Here is a 15661-nt window from a genome sequence, read left to right on the forward strand (position 1 = left end):
TTTTTCGTTGATTGTGTTTACGTCAGCTACAACTGATCTACACGTGTTTTACCGCCACCTGCTGTTACTGTGCGAAACCCGCCGCTTGGTCTATCCGGGCACTAATATAACTGAGCAATTAATATTTCAATTAATCAGCGGATGTTCTTTTTTTTTTTTTAACTTTCCATGCTAAAGTACCACCACCACATCACGTTTTTAAAAACTTTATAATTCTTTATTAACTTTTTTTATTTTTGCAATTTATTATTATTTTTTTTTTACAGAGAAAAAACAATGTAAATAAGTTAGCCAGTAGTTTCGAATTAATATTCAGCAGAGCAGAGTGTTGGTGTGCATTATCTTCACATGATTGCAATTAAAACTAAGAAAGGTATATGTATTCGGAGATATTTAAACCCTAATTGTGAAAAGGGCCATTCTACAAAAAGAGCATTTTTACTTAAATTATTCAGTGCATTTTGGTGATAATGTGATAATATTTACATTGAACTCTGTGGTACAACTTTTATTTGTATAATGAATTTAAGATTTTTTTTCTTGCGCTGCAGAACACATCACATCAGGCAGCCCTAACCTGAACAGCGAGAAAGTGTTTGCTGCCCTCTTGTGACCACACCGCTCCTGGAAACTTGTTGCGATACGGCACTGGCCAAAACAGCTACCAGTTAGCTAGCTAACGTTAGCCGCTCAGTATCCAGCAGCAGTCGTAGCGCAGAGAAACTCGTGATCCGTCCACATACCAATGACAGGGACACGAAACTTACAAACATGCGCCTGGATATTGACTGATATTTGGCTGACTAGTCTTCTCTGTCTTTATCGCCAACGCTTTGTGAAGCTATCTGTGATCTGAAAAGCGCAATAACTTAACTCTCGGTGAGTAGCCTTGCTAAGTGAGGGCTCTGGTTATTAGCTGGGACTCCACTAGTAATTTAAGTTAACTTACCAGGTAGCTGGTTTACACTGGGTTTATATGCTTTGTAGCAATATTTGTCAGATGAACAATAATTATTTGACGACTATAAATGAAATTATACGAGGCATGCGACGAAAAGAATCAACCATTTTGAACGCTAACTTTGCTTTCTTCATTTCTTCAGTTAGGCTGTATTATAGTGATTAGCATGTAGCCTGAGTGAGCAGGTAGCATTAGCTGGCTGGTCCTAGCTACCGGTGGGTAAACTCAGGTAACGTTAACGTCACCTGTACTAACGCCATTAGCAGCTTAGCTGATGCAGGTTGTCTACTTTGCATGCATCGCTATCGATGTAATATTTAGTAGGAGTTGACCATCTGTAAGTCGGCATATATCACGCTAGCGTTAGCTGATCATTTTCCCAAAAGTGTAATGGCTAACGTTTAAAATGAATAAGTAATGTTCCTCTTCCTTCAAAATCCTCACTTTATGCTTCAAGTATTTCTCGGCTACAGTGTCATCCTCAGATGTACCAAGCGTAACGCAGCTAACGCTAAATATTAGCCAGCTTCACCGTTAGCTATCCCCGCCGTTTGTTTACGCAAGTCCGATGATTTGCTCAGCGTGTTTTGGTGGCAGGCCTGGGCTTGTCATTGATGACTGCAAGTCGACAACAGTGTTTTGAAAACGTTTTTAATAACTGCAGAACGTAACTGTAACAATTAGGGTACCAACGTTATCTGTGGATAGTTTGATTGTAGCTGTCAAAGCTGTTAATACTGTTGTGCAAGAAGTGGTGGGTTAAGCTGTTGAAAGTCAACCTTGTTCTCGCCCTCAGGATATGGATCCTGATCGACTGAAACGAAGAGAAGAGATTCAGAAAGCACTGAGCTTTATCCAGTAAGTGAACAAATAGTATTGACTTTTAATGACTCCTCTGCAGCTAACTACTGATTACACGATTAAAGTGCATACCACTTGTATATGGAGAACACCTACAGTCTTCTTATGTGTCCACAGGTCATCATTGCCTTTTCCAGAGCCAGAGAATTATGAGGTTTGTATTGACCCCGTTTATCCCCCTTGTTTTTTTTTTTATTTGTTTGTTTTTTTGTTCTGTTATTCCCTGGACCTATATTTGAGCTAATTTTATCTTGTCCTCAATCTTTTTCTCTCTTGCTTTGCTCATTCTCCTCTTTTCTTCTCCTTCTGTGTCCTTCTGACCATCTCATATTACCTTCCCATGATTTTTTATGTCACCCTTTCCCTCCCTCGTTCAACCTCCTTTTTCATTATTCAATCCTTTATCTCTCTTTTTAATCTCTTTGCTCATTCCCTTCAGCCATTTCTGACCCAGTTGGTGTGTAACTTGCTGGATGAGGGCAATTCTTGCTTTCGAGACGGGGATTGGCGCCAGGCCTCCCAGCAGTATGGCGAGGGGATAAGTGTTGCCCGCTATGCCCAGGCTGAGGCCCTCATCATCCCTCATGAGCTGCTGGAGAGCCTCTACGTCAACAGGGCTGCTGCCTACTACCAGACGGTGAGGGAGAAGGGGAATGAGGGGGATGTGTCACCTGCGGATGTACATGACAAGATGTTTATGTGGATTATTAGCAAACTGTAGGGAAGGGATGTTTGGATGACTTTTTACAAGTCAGTTACAATAAAGTTTTGAAGCTGCTGGTCTCAGACAACACATGCAGTGAGTAATTATGACATATTTTTGTGTGCCGTCCAATTAGATTTGAGGTGAATCTACTGGATTTCTGTTATTTACATGACTCCACTGTGCATGTAACTTTCAGCTTAGCTGTTGCATTTGCAGTTAATTCAGCTGCATTGCTACATCACCGTAGTTCATAAGAATCTAAATCAGGTTTTATTAAATATCTTGTTTGTGTGCATTTCAGTAATCTGATTATTTTTTATTTTAATATCTGTTATAATCCTGAGGTGAAATAGAGGCTTTTAGTCTTTGTGAACATGGTGTCGCTTGTGATCAGTGTGTCGAGACATCTGCCAGTTTGACAATTCTGTATTGGTGTTTTTCAGGGCTACATATACATATGATATATACATATGCATATGATCTGACATGGTGTGGACAGCCAGTATCACAAATTTGCATTTTATAGTAGGGGAATTTTTTTGACATAAGAATCTTTTTTTGCAGTTTCAGGGGAGTGCCTGTGCAACTCTCTTCTGTGTTCTGTGTTAAATGACGCTCGGTGTCTCTCTTTTCTGTCTCAGAGGGAGTATGAGCGAGGTATTCAGGACTGTGACAGTGCACTGTATGTGTCAGAAGGCAGTCGCAGGGCTTTGTACCGCAAAGCACTTTGTCTACGGGAGCTGGGACGACTCCGAGAGGCCTATGAGTGTGGAACCAAATGTCTCCTCACAGCACCACTTGTATGTCATCAACACTGAAAATATTGATGCAAATGACTTTTTCCCACGTTATTTGTAACATCTAATTTAAAAGTAATGATTATCTTTCAGTGTTTCCCTCAGGAAATTAGCAAGCACTTTAGTTAACACAGAAATTTGGAATGGAATAGAGAATATCAATGATATAATTTTTATTTTATGACTTCATGGAATACATTGTGTTATAATTTACCTGAAAATTATGACTTAAACTTATCCATCTTCCAGGACCAACAGGTGAGTGACCTGGCCCAGGATCTCGCCAATAAACTGGGCCTGAAGGGCCGTAAAGCTTATGTCAGCCCTCAGACAGAGTCCACAGCCAGTGAGGGGGAGAGTCTCGGGGAAACTTCCCCACCCACAGGAGAGGTGGGTGCTGTTGTCACAGTGCAGAACTTGTGATGTGGTGATTGAGCGAGCTAATAGAGCGATATTCTCTCTCTTTTTTCCTTAGATGTCCTCCAATGGGCTGGAATCTCTGGGTGACATTGGATCAGGTATGGCAAACCTGCAAACCTTGACCATGTCTGATCCCACACAAACTCCCATCTCTGTTCCCACATTCATCCCCTCCTCTCCTTTGCTGTTTTCCTCCTCGTCAGGGGACATTTCCAGTGCACAGTGCATCCCAGCTCCTTTGGCCACGCCCATCCCAGTCAGCGACGAACCGGCGACTCCTGTCGTGACCCCATGCACCGACCTGTCAGAGAGCCCCAGCAGCCAGTCCCTGCCTCCCATGCCGTACTCTGTCCCAGTGTCCGAGCACATGGAAGAGAGTCTGCTGGATTGCATCCCAAAGAAAGTCAGTGAGGCGAGTGAAGGACAAAATTAAAAAAAAAAATTAGCTAGCAATACTCCTTTTACTGGGTGACTACTGATTTTATTTTCATTGTTATTTGAGCAGCAAAGTTGGTCTTAGTTATTTTAACTTAATGAACGTTCCTCCTGTCCCCTGTTCCAGAGTCCAGTCCAGGGTGCTATCCCAACCAACCTTCCCAACACAGCGGTTGCTCTCCGGCCTCCGTACTCCCCCAACCTTCCGGCCCCATCACCTCAGCTTCCCCCAGCCTTCTTCAGCTCCCCCATCAGTGACATGCCCCCTCTGGAGCCTTACTCGCCGCTGGGCCAGCGGGACCAAGGCTCCACCCAGGCGCAGGACGCACTGGGAGGTTTCTCCACAGGGGCTGCGGATGGAGACGGGAAGGCAGGAGTCGCCGCTGGCGGGCTGGACTCGTTGTCCGAGTACACTCTCCCTGGTGTGTAAAGTGGTAAAAGTTCATATTGTGTGTTTGATTGAGTGGAAAATTATAATCGAGTTGGAATGTTGCACTAACTTGTTTCTGCATGTCAGCAGATCCAATACGGTCAGAGATTCATCTAAGTTCCAAATATGAACAAACACAATCTATTTTAACTAGTAACACATGGGACATTATATTTTTCTTGTCCATGTGGACAGCATCCTTCAAACATTCACGGCACAGACTGGAAAATCTTATGTGAGCCCTTTGGCTAACGATATCGACAGAAGCTAATTGGAGTCAGGTGTTCACAAATTTGGAGGCCAATCAGCGAAACCGGATTGGAGGTGTGGGTTAAAGCCTGTAAGGCAAAGCAGGAATTCCTCCTGAACGTCATGTAGGTACGATCCACAGCTACTGAAGCGCTTGTTGGAGGTTACTTTTTTGCTAAAGGAGGTTCCACCGGTTTTTAAATCCAGGGGTTCACTTACTTTTTCCACCAGCACTGTGAATATTTAATAGGTGTGTTCCGTAAATGCTGAGGCATTATTGTTGTTTGTGTGTTATCCGCTTAAGCACGTTGTGTTTGTCTGTACTTGTGATTTAGATGAAGATCAGATCCCATTTTATGACCAGTTCATGCAGAGCAACAAGGGGTTCAAATACCTTTTCTTGCCACTGAACCTTTAATTCTTATTTTCTATTCTGTTCTAATTAAAGCTAAAACACAAAAACATGTTTAGCTGTGCTAATTAGAAATAGATGCGACAGGCTAAGATGTAACAAATGCAACTGTAGGATAATTTAAGTCTGAAAAATAATATTGACATAATGCAGTGATACCGAGGGAGCATGATGAGTACACGCTGCTTAGTTTGCTCTGGCTCAGTCACCAGAGCACAGTTCCTAAGGAGTTTGCTTTAACCTGAGACGTGCGTCAGCAGCAGACAGTGTGAGTCAGCATCATTACAATATGGTGTGTGACATCAGTGTCCTTGTGTCTGTCCCCCCCCTCAGGGGGACGAGTGTGTCACAGCTTCATCCCAGGAATGCGCAACAACAGTGCACATGCAGTGAGTAACACAAACACACTATTTAATTCATCTTCGTCTTCATCATCAGTCTTCATCTCCTGCAGGGGAGACTGGTTTTAAATTAAACTGTTGATGGTACTGTTGTATTAATAGCCATTTTGAAATATGCAGTTACGCTGCTCAGTGGCTTTTTTCTTTTATATCACGTCGCCTTATTCCTCCTCTTCTTTTTCAGAATGGTCCAGCAGGAACAAACCTGTCTCTGCTCTCCAGGAATCCACTGGCAGCCACGCATGAGTTTCGGCAGGCCTGTCATGCCTGTTACAGCCGAATAGGTTGGTTCAAGTTGCCAGCATCTGAGTAACCTTTTCTAGCAACTCTCTTCTCTCCTGTTTCTAAATATTGACAAGGGGATGTTGCAGTGTAGGTTTCTTCACCAGCTCTTAAAGAAAGCATCTTACATCATATGTGAAATGTCCAGGCACTGGTTTTTAAGTGATGTTTAATCCTTAAAGTCTGTGACAAGTAGAAATTGTGGCTTAACCTTCTCTTTCCTCCTCTCGCTCACAGGTCCACGAGTGATGGACTACAAGTATCAGCCAGAGGCAGCTCACCGCTGTAAGAGAGATGTGCTGCTGTGTCGCCTCAAAAACACAGATGACCCCACCTGGAAGAGGATCAGGCCCCGGCCCGCACGGAACAACTTCCTGGGGGCCTTTGTACTCTGTAAAGGTGTGTGTGTGTGCACCTTGAATTAAATTCCACCATGAATTAAAGTTGGGAAAGAGCAGCCAACGGTCAGATGTTGTTGACTTGTGTTTCTGTTTCCCTTTACATACTCACTCTTCCTTCTCTTTGGGTCCCACAGAGGTGCAGGAGCGTCAGGAGTGCCAGTACGGGGAGAACTGTACGTTCGCTTACTGTCAGGAGGAGATTGACGTGTGGACGCAAGAGAGGAAGGGTGCACTGAGCCGAGAGCTGCTGTTTGATCCGCTGGGCAGCACAGAGCGACGGGCGCTCAGCGTCACCAGACTGCTGCAGCTCCACATGGGCATGTTCATGTTCCTCTGTGAGGTAAGGCCGCAGTCTGCGAGGCACTCCTGTCTCTTCTATGTGCTGTCTTTTGATGTCCACCTTCGGCATATTAGAACCAAGCTTTGGCTTATTTATATCTGTTTCCTCTTTCTATAGGAATGTTTTGACAGTAAGCCTCGCATCATCAGCAAACGCAGCAAAGAAAACTTAGCTGTCTGCTCAAACCTCACAGCTCGACACCCGTTCGACGATAACAAGTGAGTTTATAATGTTTTCATATCTTGAAATGGTTTAAATTCAGAGTCCTGCAAAGACACCGTTCGCTGTTGTCCTATAAAAACCTCTTTTTGCATCAATAAAAAATGCGTCATTACGTGCTGCAGGTGCCTGGTGCATGTGGTGAGGTCAGCCAATGTGCGCTACAGTAAGGTGCGTCCCCTGCACCCCCTCTGCCAGTTTGACGTATGTCGCCACGAGGTTCGCTACGGCTGCCAGCGTGAGGACAGCTGCTCTTTTGCGCACTCCGTCATAGAGCTCAAATGCTGGGTCCTGCAGCAGGATACTGGTGGGTAGAACACACACGGTTTGTTAAAAAATATTATCGCACAGTTCAACCTGGGATGAAATAATTTAGCTTTCAGCTTTAACCCAGTGCAAAATGTTATGTTCTGTGATTAATAATAGAGATTTGTTGTGTTTGCGATGCTGAAATCAAGTCCAAGATGTTGATTTGGAAACTCATTATCTTATCACAGTATCAGTATGAACACAATGTCTTTATAAAATAAGTGGTATGTCATTTTTCACAGAGCTTTTCCCTAATATTTTCTTCAGGTATCACCCATGAAGAGATGGTGCAGGAGTCCAAGAGACATTGGCAAAGGCTGGAGCAGAATGCACAGAAGCAGCAGAAGGTGAGGCGGGAAAGGGCCCTGAGACAGCTGGAAATCTTTTTTTTTTCTTTTTTTTTTGATAGGTCTGTTTTATCAGTGTCAACTTCTTCTTACTCTCTTTCTGTGTCTTTCAGCCTCTCCATATCCCCCACCCGAGCAGCAGCATACCTGCAGGAGGAGGAGTAGGGGGAATTGGGGGTGGAGGAATAGGGGCGGACGGCCTAGGTGGCGGCGTGAGCCCAGTGGGAGGGGTTGGGGTTGGGGGGCTAGGAGCAGTAGCTGGACGGGGACGACCCCTCAACCTGAAAATGAAATTTGTGTGCGGCCAGTGCTGGAGGGAAGGACAGGTCAACGAGCCCGACAAGAACCTCAAGTACTGCACTGCCAAAGCACGGCACAGGTGAGGCCTGTCTCACACGCCCACATTCTCCACCATTTATGTTCTTCACAGCGTCAAAGCAATACGTCACAATGTGTCACTGCCGTGCTCAGGCATGAGCACTTGAACTTGAATTAGAGTCATTTAAAGTTAAAGTATCAACAAAAGTATGCACCGAAGAACAAAATGGTCTCTTGTTAAGTTATATCTGCAACCTTATTGGTCTATTTAGGCTCTGGTTTGTTTCCCTTGTTTGAATTCACATCGGTTTTCTGTCTCGTTAGCTGGACGAAGGAGCGACGGGTTCTGCTGGTAAAATCTTTTGAGAAAAAGAAGTGGGTTGTTGTTCGGCCTCTGCCTTTCTCTCGCACCTATCCACAGCAATATGACGTGAGTTCCTCCTCTTTTTATTTCCTCCTCACTCTCTCCACCCCTCTACCTCTCTCACATGCTGAGTGCAGCTGACTCTGTTCTTGCCTCGAGGGGACAGGTGTTGTTGTTAACGTCCTTACCCTCGCTGCTCTGTCTTACTCTGTAGTGCCAATTAGTCTGACAGTGTTTTCATGTTGACTCCCACCAGTTTTCAAGAGGTTGCCTTCAGTCCTCCTGGTTGTTTAAAATAAATGTTTTTTCTTACGTTACCACATTCTAGTGGTTAGACACACTTAATTTTGAGGCTTTTTAAACAACTGGCTAATTTCACTCAGCTCTTTCTAAGGACCACAGTAGTCCATGTTTGTCCAGAAGTGTAGAATCTATAATTGACATACACAAAAATAGTAACATGTCCACAATACATAGGGTTAAGCTGGCTTATTTAAACAGAGATCCAGCAGTAAACACTGCTGCAGAGCTGTTGGTATTACTTCGTGACCCCTGACTTTTGCCTGTCTCTCAGATGTGCGTGCATGTGATGAAGCAGAAGAAGTGCCACTACATTGGGAACTGCTCGTTCGCTCACAGTCTGGAAGAGAGGGACGTCTGGACGTACATGAAGAACAACAGCTGTAAGCTCCCGGTTCCACCACGAGCCACTGCGTAACAAAGTGTGGTGGCGTATGAGTTGTTCTCTTCACTCATGCAGATCATAATGTTACAGCTCAATTTTTAATTTCATTGGAACAGTTTTTGTCATTTTACATTTCTTATATATCAGTTTAGTTAAAAAAAGATCAAGTCCAATTAATCATGTCCTCTGGTTCTTTGTCTCTTTGCCCGCCATTACAATCAGCGATAAAGGCCTGTAATTACATTGATTTTTAAAGTGCCTGCTGCACTCCACTTGTACTGATTATTCTTCTGCGCAACACGGTGTCCAAGGTTACTGAGATTGTCTTCTTTTTCTGTCTCCCTTTCTTATCCTCACCCCCTCTGCAGTGAGAGACATGCAACAGATGTACGAACTGTGGCTGCAGCTCACCAATCAGAGTAGACGCACAGATAGCTCCGCTGTTACCCCCGCCTCCAGAGGACAAGCAGGTCACTATAACAGCGGATTACACAGAAAGCATGGTGAGTGGTAAATAAGACATTTAAGTATCAGCTGAATATGCCACAGAAATTTTCTCCACTAATGTCTCAGGAAAAATCAAATGAATAAAATGTTGACATAGTAATATGGCTGCTAAGGGAGCTCAGGTTGTTGCTTGTCAGTCTGACAGCTCATTGTGTTTGTTTGTGTTTGCTAAAACTCTACAAAATCACACAGACATATAGAAAAAGGACAAAGAAAGTTAGTTTTGGCTCAAGTCAACATGATTATTAGTGTGTACGAGAGACAAGCCGTGTTGGTGTGTTTCGTTTCAGGGAGGCCGGGGTTTGTCAGATGGGGACGACATCTGAGTGTTGCCGTGTTGACCAGAGGCTGCCGATCGCCGCCGAGCTGCAGCCAGAGACAGAGACAGGCCTGCGACACCAGCTACAACTGAACAGTCTGTCACCTTACCAGTCTGACCTCCTCTAGCATCTAGCCAGCAGTGCGCGACCAGACGGACACACAGCAAAACAGTTGACCCCACACACGCACACACATTCACTCACACACACACACACACACACACACACATACACACAAACACATTCACTCAGCACGATACACAAAATACAGGCACCGATAAACACAAAGAGAAAGCTTTGTTAGTGAAAGTACAGGACTTAGCTCGAGCGTTTTGTTTGATATCATGCTGCAGTTACACACAGCACCTTTAGGCTTCCCTCCACCACATTGTTCCGCAGAAGTTCCACAGACAAATACTTCTACTCTGACTGAAATAATCAACTAGTGTTCCCTGAGCAGTTCTGTGTCCACCAGGCACCTCTTTCATTTTGTGTTTTTTCTTAAATCCTCACAGCACTGAAACAGTCCTCGGTTGGGCGCGCTGGTCGCAGCTCTTAAATATTGCTTGGTGACATTTCAGAAATCAAATTGAAGCTCAGCGCTCTTACACACAAAGTTTAAAATGTAGTTTTTGAGTGCCAAAAGAAAACACAGAGCCCTCAGTGCTGTCGACGGCAGTCGAGACTGAAGAAACTATGAAGCATAATTGAAAGAAGTTCATGGTGGACGCTCCTCATTAAGCTGCGAAACAACCAAAACCTACCCTCCTCCCTTCGTGGGAATATAGGGTCAAAATAACTTTTTGGAGATTAGTGATTTTAAGGGTCGTTTTTTTTTCCAAGGGGAGTTGTACTTCCTTGTTATATTGTCTGCCATATTGGTAGAGTGCTATGAATGTAACGCCTGCGTGGGCCTTTAATGAGGAAATTAGTCAGTTAAAAAGTTTCTGTGGTTGTGGAATGTATGCAAGTATACTTAGATGCCCCCTAAACAAACAGTGTGTAACGTTAGTTTCCCCCCAGCCCTCTCTTTATTGTTAGAGAAAAGGTGCTTAGGTAGCTGGTTATATACCATACCAACAGTTCAGACATGGGACGAGTACAGACACACACAAACAAACACACACCCTCACACATTAACCTCGTAGTTGCTGTCAGCCAACGTCCAGGTGAATCAGAGCATGCTGGAATGTCAGCACCTCTCGGGTTGACAAAAAGTGGGATAAAATGATGATAGGGCAACAAAAAATATCTCAACTAAACATCTGTGGCTCAATTACACATGGCTCAGAGTTATCGTTGCCAAAGAGACCAAGGGGGCTATGCAGCGTCACATGCTTTAAACCGTACTGGTAAGCAGCTGACAGATGTGAAGCTGGTGCAGGCTACAGAGAAGCAACTGCAGCACGTGGAAGATAAGGAAAAAAAAAAAAGTCCTGCCTGGAGCTGCTCTCAGCAGTAGATCAGTTCAGACCACAGATGCCCATTAAGAAATGATGACCTCACTTGGACTGAAGCACAGAGCAAATACTGACAGAAGACTTAAGTTGTGGAGGAAATAAAAAGATAACAGCTTTGTAGCAGTTTAAGGAAAAAAAGGTGTCCAGGTGATTGATAATTTAAAGAGTGTAAAGCTGGTAGAAAATGATTGAGGAAAAGATGATTGAGAATATATTTTTCTAGAGTTGATCGTTAGATTATTTAAGATAATTTGAATGTAAGGGCAAGCTGCCATGTGTTCAGTTGAACTGGGGTCATTATTTCACTGAAAACCCACGATGTTCCCACAGCCTTCAGATGGAAACCTGTGTTCCTCATGCACCCAAACGTTTTGTTCCTGACAGCTAACGGTAGCCCTGAGATAAACCTTTTCATTATGGGGAAACCTGCTAGCTCGAGACGGGGAAACAATTCGCACCACATATTGTGCCTATAAACAACACATCCACATATGACACACACACACACACACACACACAGAGGCAGGATATGTGTTGTCATCATATTCTAGCCTTAAAGATGGACGGAGACAAGATGGAGGTATGTCTATATTCAAATACTTATACACACATATTATTCATATTTACAAATAATGGTATACTACTAATAATAATTGATAACTTAGCGGTTAAGCTTAATAAATATATAACCTGAAAACCTGTATTGATTACATAGAAGAATTTCTTGTTATTGAGGTATTGCTAAATGACATGTATCGCTGAACTAGATGACTATAGTGATTTTTTTTTTTTTTTTTTAAATGATTCTTTTATTTTGTAATTTTTCCTTCTGTGTGGGTTGTTCCAGACAGGCTTTGTGTGAAGGGACTGCAGCAGAGATTGATTTGAGTTTCAGAGGGTTATATCTGTACATCAAGAGCAGAGAAGTGGACTAAGTCACCCAACTGAGAGGGTTTTTTTTTTTGTTTTGTTTTTGAGTATCAAATCTTCTAGCTTCACCTCAGTTCAGCAATTCGGCAAATGATATTACACTCACGCAGTACTAAGAACATTTTGGTTAATGGGTGCAAAAGGCCAAAAAATGAATTGAAAGAAGAGAGATTTTCCCTCATCTGTGTTGTGATGTTCCAGCTCTGTCTGCGGTCCCTCCATTTAGGTCACTGGATAAACAGAAAATAGATTAATGGTCGCACCACCAAAGGCTGCAGTGTCTTAATTATCCAGCTCCCGAGAACTGACTTAATTAGAATCTAGACGGACAGCCAACGCTGTGCTGAGCCTAAAATCAGCAGATCTCAGATCAGTTTTGCTGGTCTCTGAGCAGCCGCTTTGGGGACTGTTGTTTAATGAGCCCTTGTCTGGAACAGCCCAGGTATTAGCTTCTTTGAGGGATCGTATTATTACTACTCCTAGTATTATGATGAATATGATGACGATAATGATTGCTATCTATTGAATATTTCTATTTCTCTTCTATATGCTATTGATATATGTATGTTAATTGCAATGTATAACTCTCTCTTTATATATGTATCCATGTATGAATATAATAATTTACAGTAAATATGCGTCTGTGTATGCGGCAGTGCACAGCTCTGTCTGGGAGGCAGTGAGCAGGAAAACCTCAGCTTCTGATAGTCACTGTAAGGTTGTTGAGTTTTTAAATCCTACAGGTGGTGACCTCACTTATCAGCTACCACCAGCTGCAGGTCGTCTGCAATATATATTAACGTTGTCTGAGCTCTGTTTGTAGGCCTTAGAATAGTTTCGGCACTGGCCAAAGAGAAAAATTAAGGATAGCTAATGATTAAAGTATAAATATGCTGTTGTTTCCTCCTTTTCAGTGTCGACCTACCAGCAGAGCTCTCCGCTCACTGCCTGTGCTGTGCATGTTCGTTTAATTTGATTCTCCAGACAGAAGGACAGATCTGGAAACAAAAGCATACATAGAGGCCTATATACTCCCGTATAGCGCCTTATTCGATATACTACACCTATAAGATGATACATACCCTTATTGTATAATCCTGCTTACTATATACAGTATATGATACCTGATATTATAATACTTAGACACCCTTATAAGGTAATTTAGATAAGAGATGGTGGAGCCGTTTTTTTTTTTTGTTTTTTTTCCTGTGGCTGTGGAAGAGTTTGCTGTGGTCAGTAATGTGTTCCCATCTTGTTTTTCAGGGAGTTTAAAAAAGGACAAGTTGTTAGGAGAGCGCCACGTACTCAAATGCTCTTTATCATGCAAGCGGACAAAAAAAAAAATTGTCTGTCCTTGTTTGAAATCCTGCCTTTAGAGACCTGCTGAAATGAATTGTTTTCGCAGGAAAAACCGCAGAGCATTTGAGGGGAGGCTCTTCTTTCATTGTTGGAGAAAGACCAGCATTAATGATGTAACTGACACTCACAGAAAAAAAAAGAAAAGGAAAACTTTGTCTGTGCTGCACGTTCTGTGTGTGTGTGTTGGTAAAAGGCAGGCGAATCATGACACAAATTTAAAGGGGAGGCGGGTCGCTGCTACTGCATCTGTAGGTTTACACTGTTGTGTAACTTCACTGTATATACTTTGTTCAGTCTACGGCACAACAGTTTCCTTTGGGATAAACTTTTTTCTTATTTTATCTCTTATCAAATATGGCTCACGGTTAAAGGGTGAGGTGAGTCCATGAGACCTTAAGTTTGCCAGGCAGTGGATATTTATTGCCAAAATCACTGTATCACTGTCCTTATCTGTGGAAGCGATCTGGTACTAAAGCGTTCAGTTTTTGTTGATCTTTTTCGTCTTCCTTATCCTGTGCAGCGTAATCGAAGTCACGCGCCAACCAGAGCCAGCTGGAGACAGTTTTGGAAACTAAAATGCAGCCAGGAAAACAAGATCCTTTGATTTGAAAATGCTTGAATCATAACAAGTTGATGATTTTCATCAGGGTGAATTACTTAATACCAAGCAACTTTCTGTTTTTTTTTTTTTTGTTGTTTACGTCATTTTCTCTCTAGTGCTTAGCAAGTGTGGTTTACCTCGACTGGAACACACATACTATTCCTCACTCCTATAGTATTTAGTTTGTTATCACACAGATACAGCTATGGCATTTAACCAATAAGCAACATCATGAACTGTTTTTATTCATTTGTGAAAGGCAGGAGGTCCATGCTGAGTGCTATAGTTTATTTCTGCTGGTGATGCCAGACCTCTGTGCAGGATAAGGCAGGCATAAGATGCAATTTACTGTTTTAATGAATTCATGAATGTGCTCATAAAGAAAAACATTTCAACTCGGTTATTATTTTTCTAAAAGTCACTTGACTTAAAGCTTATGTCTGTCTGTGACTAAAGTGGCTCATGTCCTGCGCATTAGTTCTGGTTATTACATCCTGCTGCAGTTTAATGAAATGACATGGTTCTCAGCTGTGAAACAGGATCCTGCTCAGCAAATATTCATGTGACCCCCAGCCTCTCCCTGCCTGGCCCCTGATGCAGTTTGTGTCATTGGATTGGCAGCACCAACACACACCGACACAGCCACAAATAACCTTAATGAATCGGTTCTCAATCAGTTAGAAAATTATCGGTTATGTGAATTGTTTTCAACAACTTGGATGAAGAAACCAGGGTTGTAAGAAGTGGAAAAAACAAGGCCTCTTTTTGTACTGTATTTTTACATTTCGTTGTTTTATGGTTTATCTTCTTGACTTTGTTTTCTCTTTTCTCCTCCCTGGTTGGAATTTCATGATCACACAAGTGGACCAAATCTCTTGAAAGCATTTAATAAACAGACTGTTTTAGAAAAAAAAAAAAACATTTGTTTTCTCATTTTTCAAAGCACACAATTCACATTATTGGTGGAGGATTGTGAAACTGAAGCATGTTGCTGATAGAACACCAGTCATTCACCCTGTGTTGATTTCTTTGAGTTTTGCTGTTCAAAACACACTTTTGAGTTTGGTTGTTTTCATGTTTTTAATTTGTAGAGAAAGAGCACGGCTAAGGGTAACTCAGTTTGAAAATGTTCTGTGTGAAGTGTGGTGAAGGAACAACGACATAATGAGGGTTTAGAAATGACGTCACCTGTGTGTACATGAAACATCATCCCTCCACAGCAGGTTCCTTGCACAACATTACTGCAGAGGTGTTAGTTGACCAGTATCACACACACACACACAAAACATTTCCATACACATATAGTCCATGGTCTTAAGTATGTGGACACCTGAACATTTTTTCTGGTAAAAACACCAAACGTTTGATGGATCCAACTTCCTCAAATGGGAGAAACTGTTTACAAGAAACTATTGACAGGGGCTTGCTTCCATCCAAGATGACATGACAAGAGCATTAATGAGGTTTGATGATGAGAACTGAATTCCAGTTATTCCACTTCATCCCAGAAGTTATGCTGTGCTTTTATTCATGTAGTGTAGGCTTTG

General features: G+C 42.6%; 1 protein-coding gene across 1 annotated transcript; it reads left to right on the forward strand.

The window, feature by feature from the left end:
• Positions 1-683: 683 nt before the first annotated feature.
• zc3h7bb (zinc finger CCCH-type containing 7Bb) lies at positions 684-14860 on the forward strand. Its single transcript, XM_041066931.1, is given in 22 exon segments — positions 684-879; positions 1758-1819; positions 1940-1976; positions 2262-2459; positions 3170-3328; positions 3575-3715; positions 3801-3843; positions 3949-4157; positions 4308-4602; positions 5605-5660; positions 5857-5956; positions 6192-6353; positions 6490-6695; positions 6813-6913; positions 7040-7221; positions 7491-7570; positions 7684-7949; positions 8213-8318; positions 8827-8935; positions 9306-9385; positions 9387-9440; positions 9735-14860. Coding segments are annotated over 21 exon segments (2679 nt in total). The 5' UTR covers positions 684-879; positions 1758-1760; the 3' UTR covers positions 9771-14860.
• Positions 14861-15661: the final 801 nt, after the last annotated feature.

This window comes from Toxotes jaculatrix, chromosome 21 (assembly GCF_017976425.1).
Source record: "Toxotes jaculatrix isolate fToxJac2 chromosome 21, fToxJac2.pri, whole genome shotgun sequence".
NCBI classification, from domain to species: Eukaryota; Metazoa; Chordata; class Actinopteri; family Toxotidae; genus Toxotes; species Toxotes jaculatrix.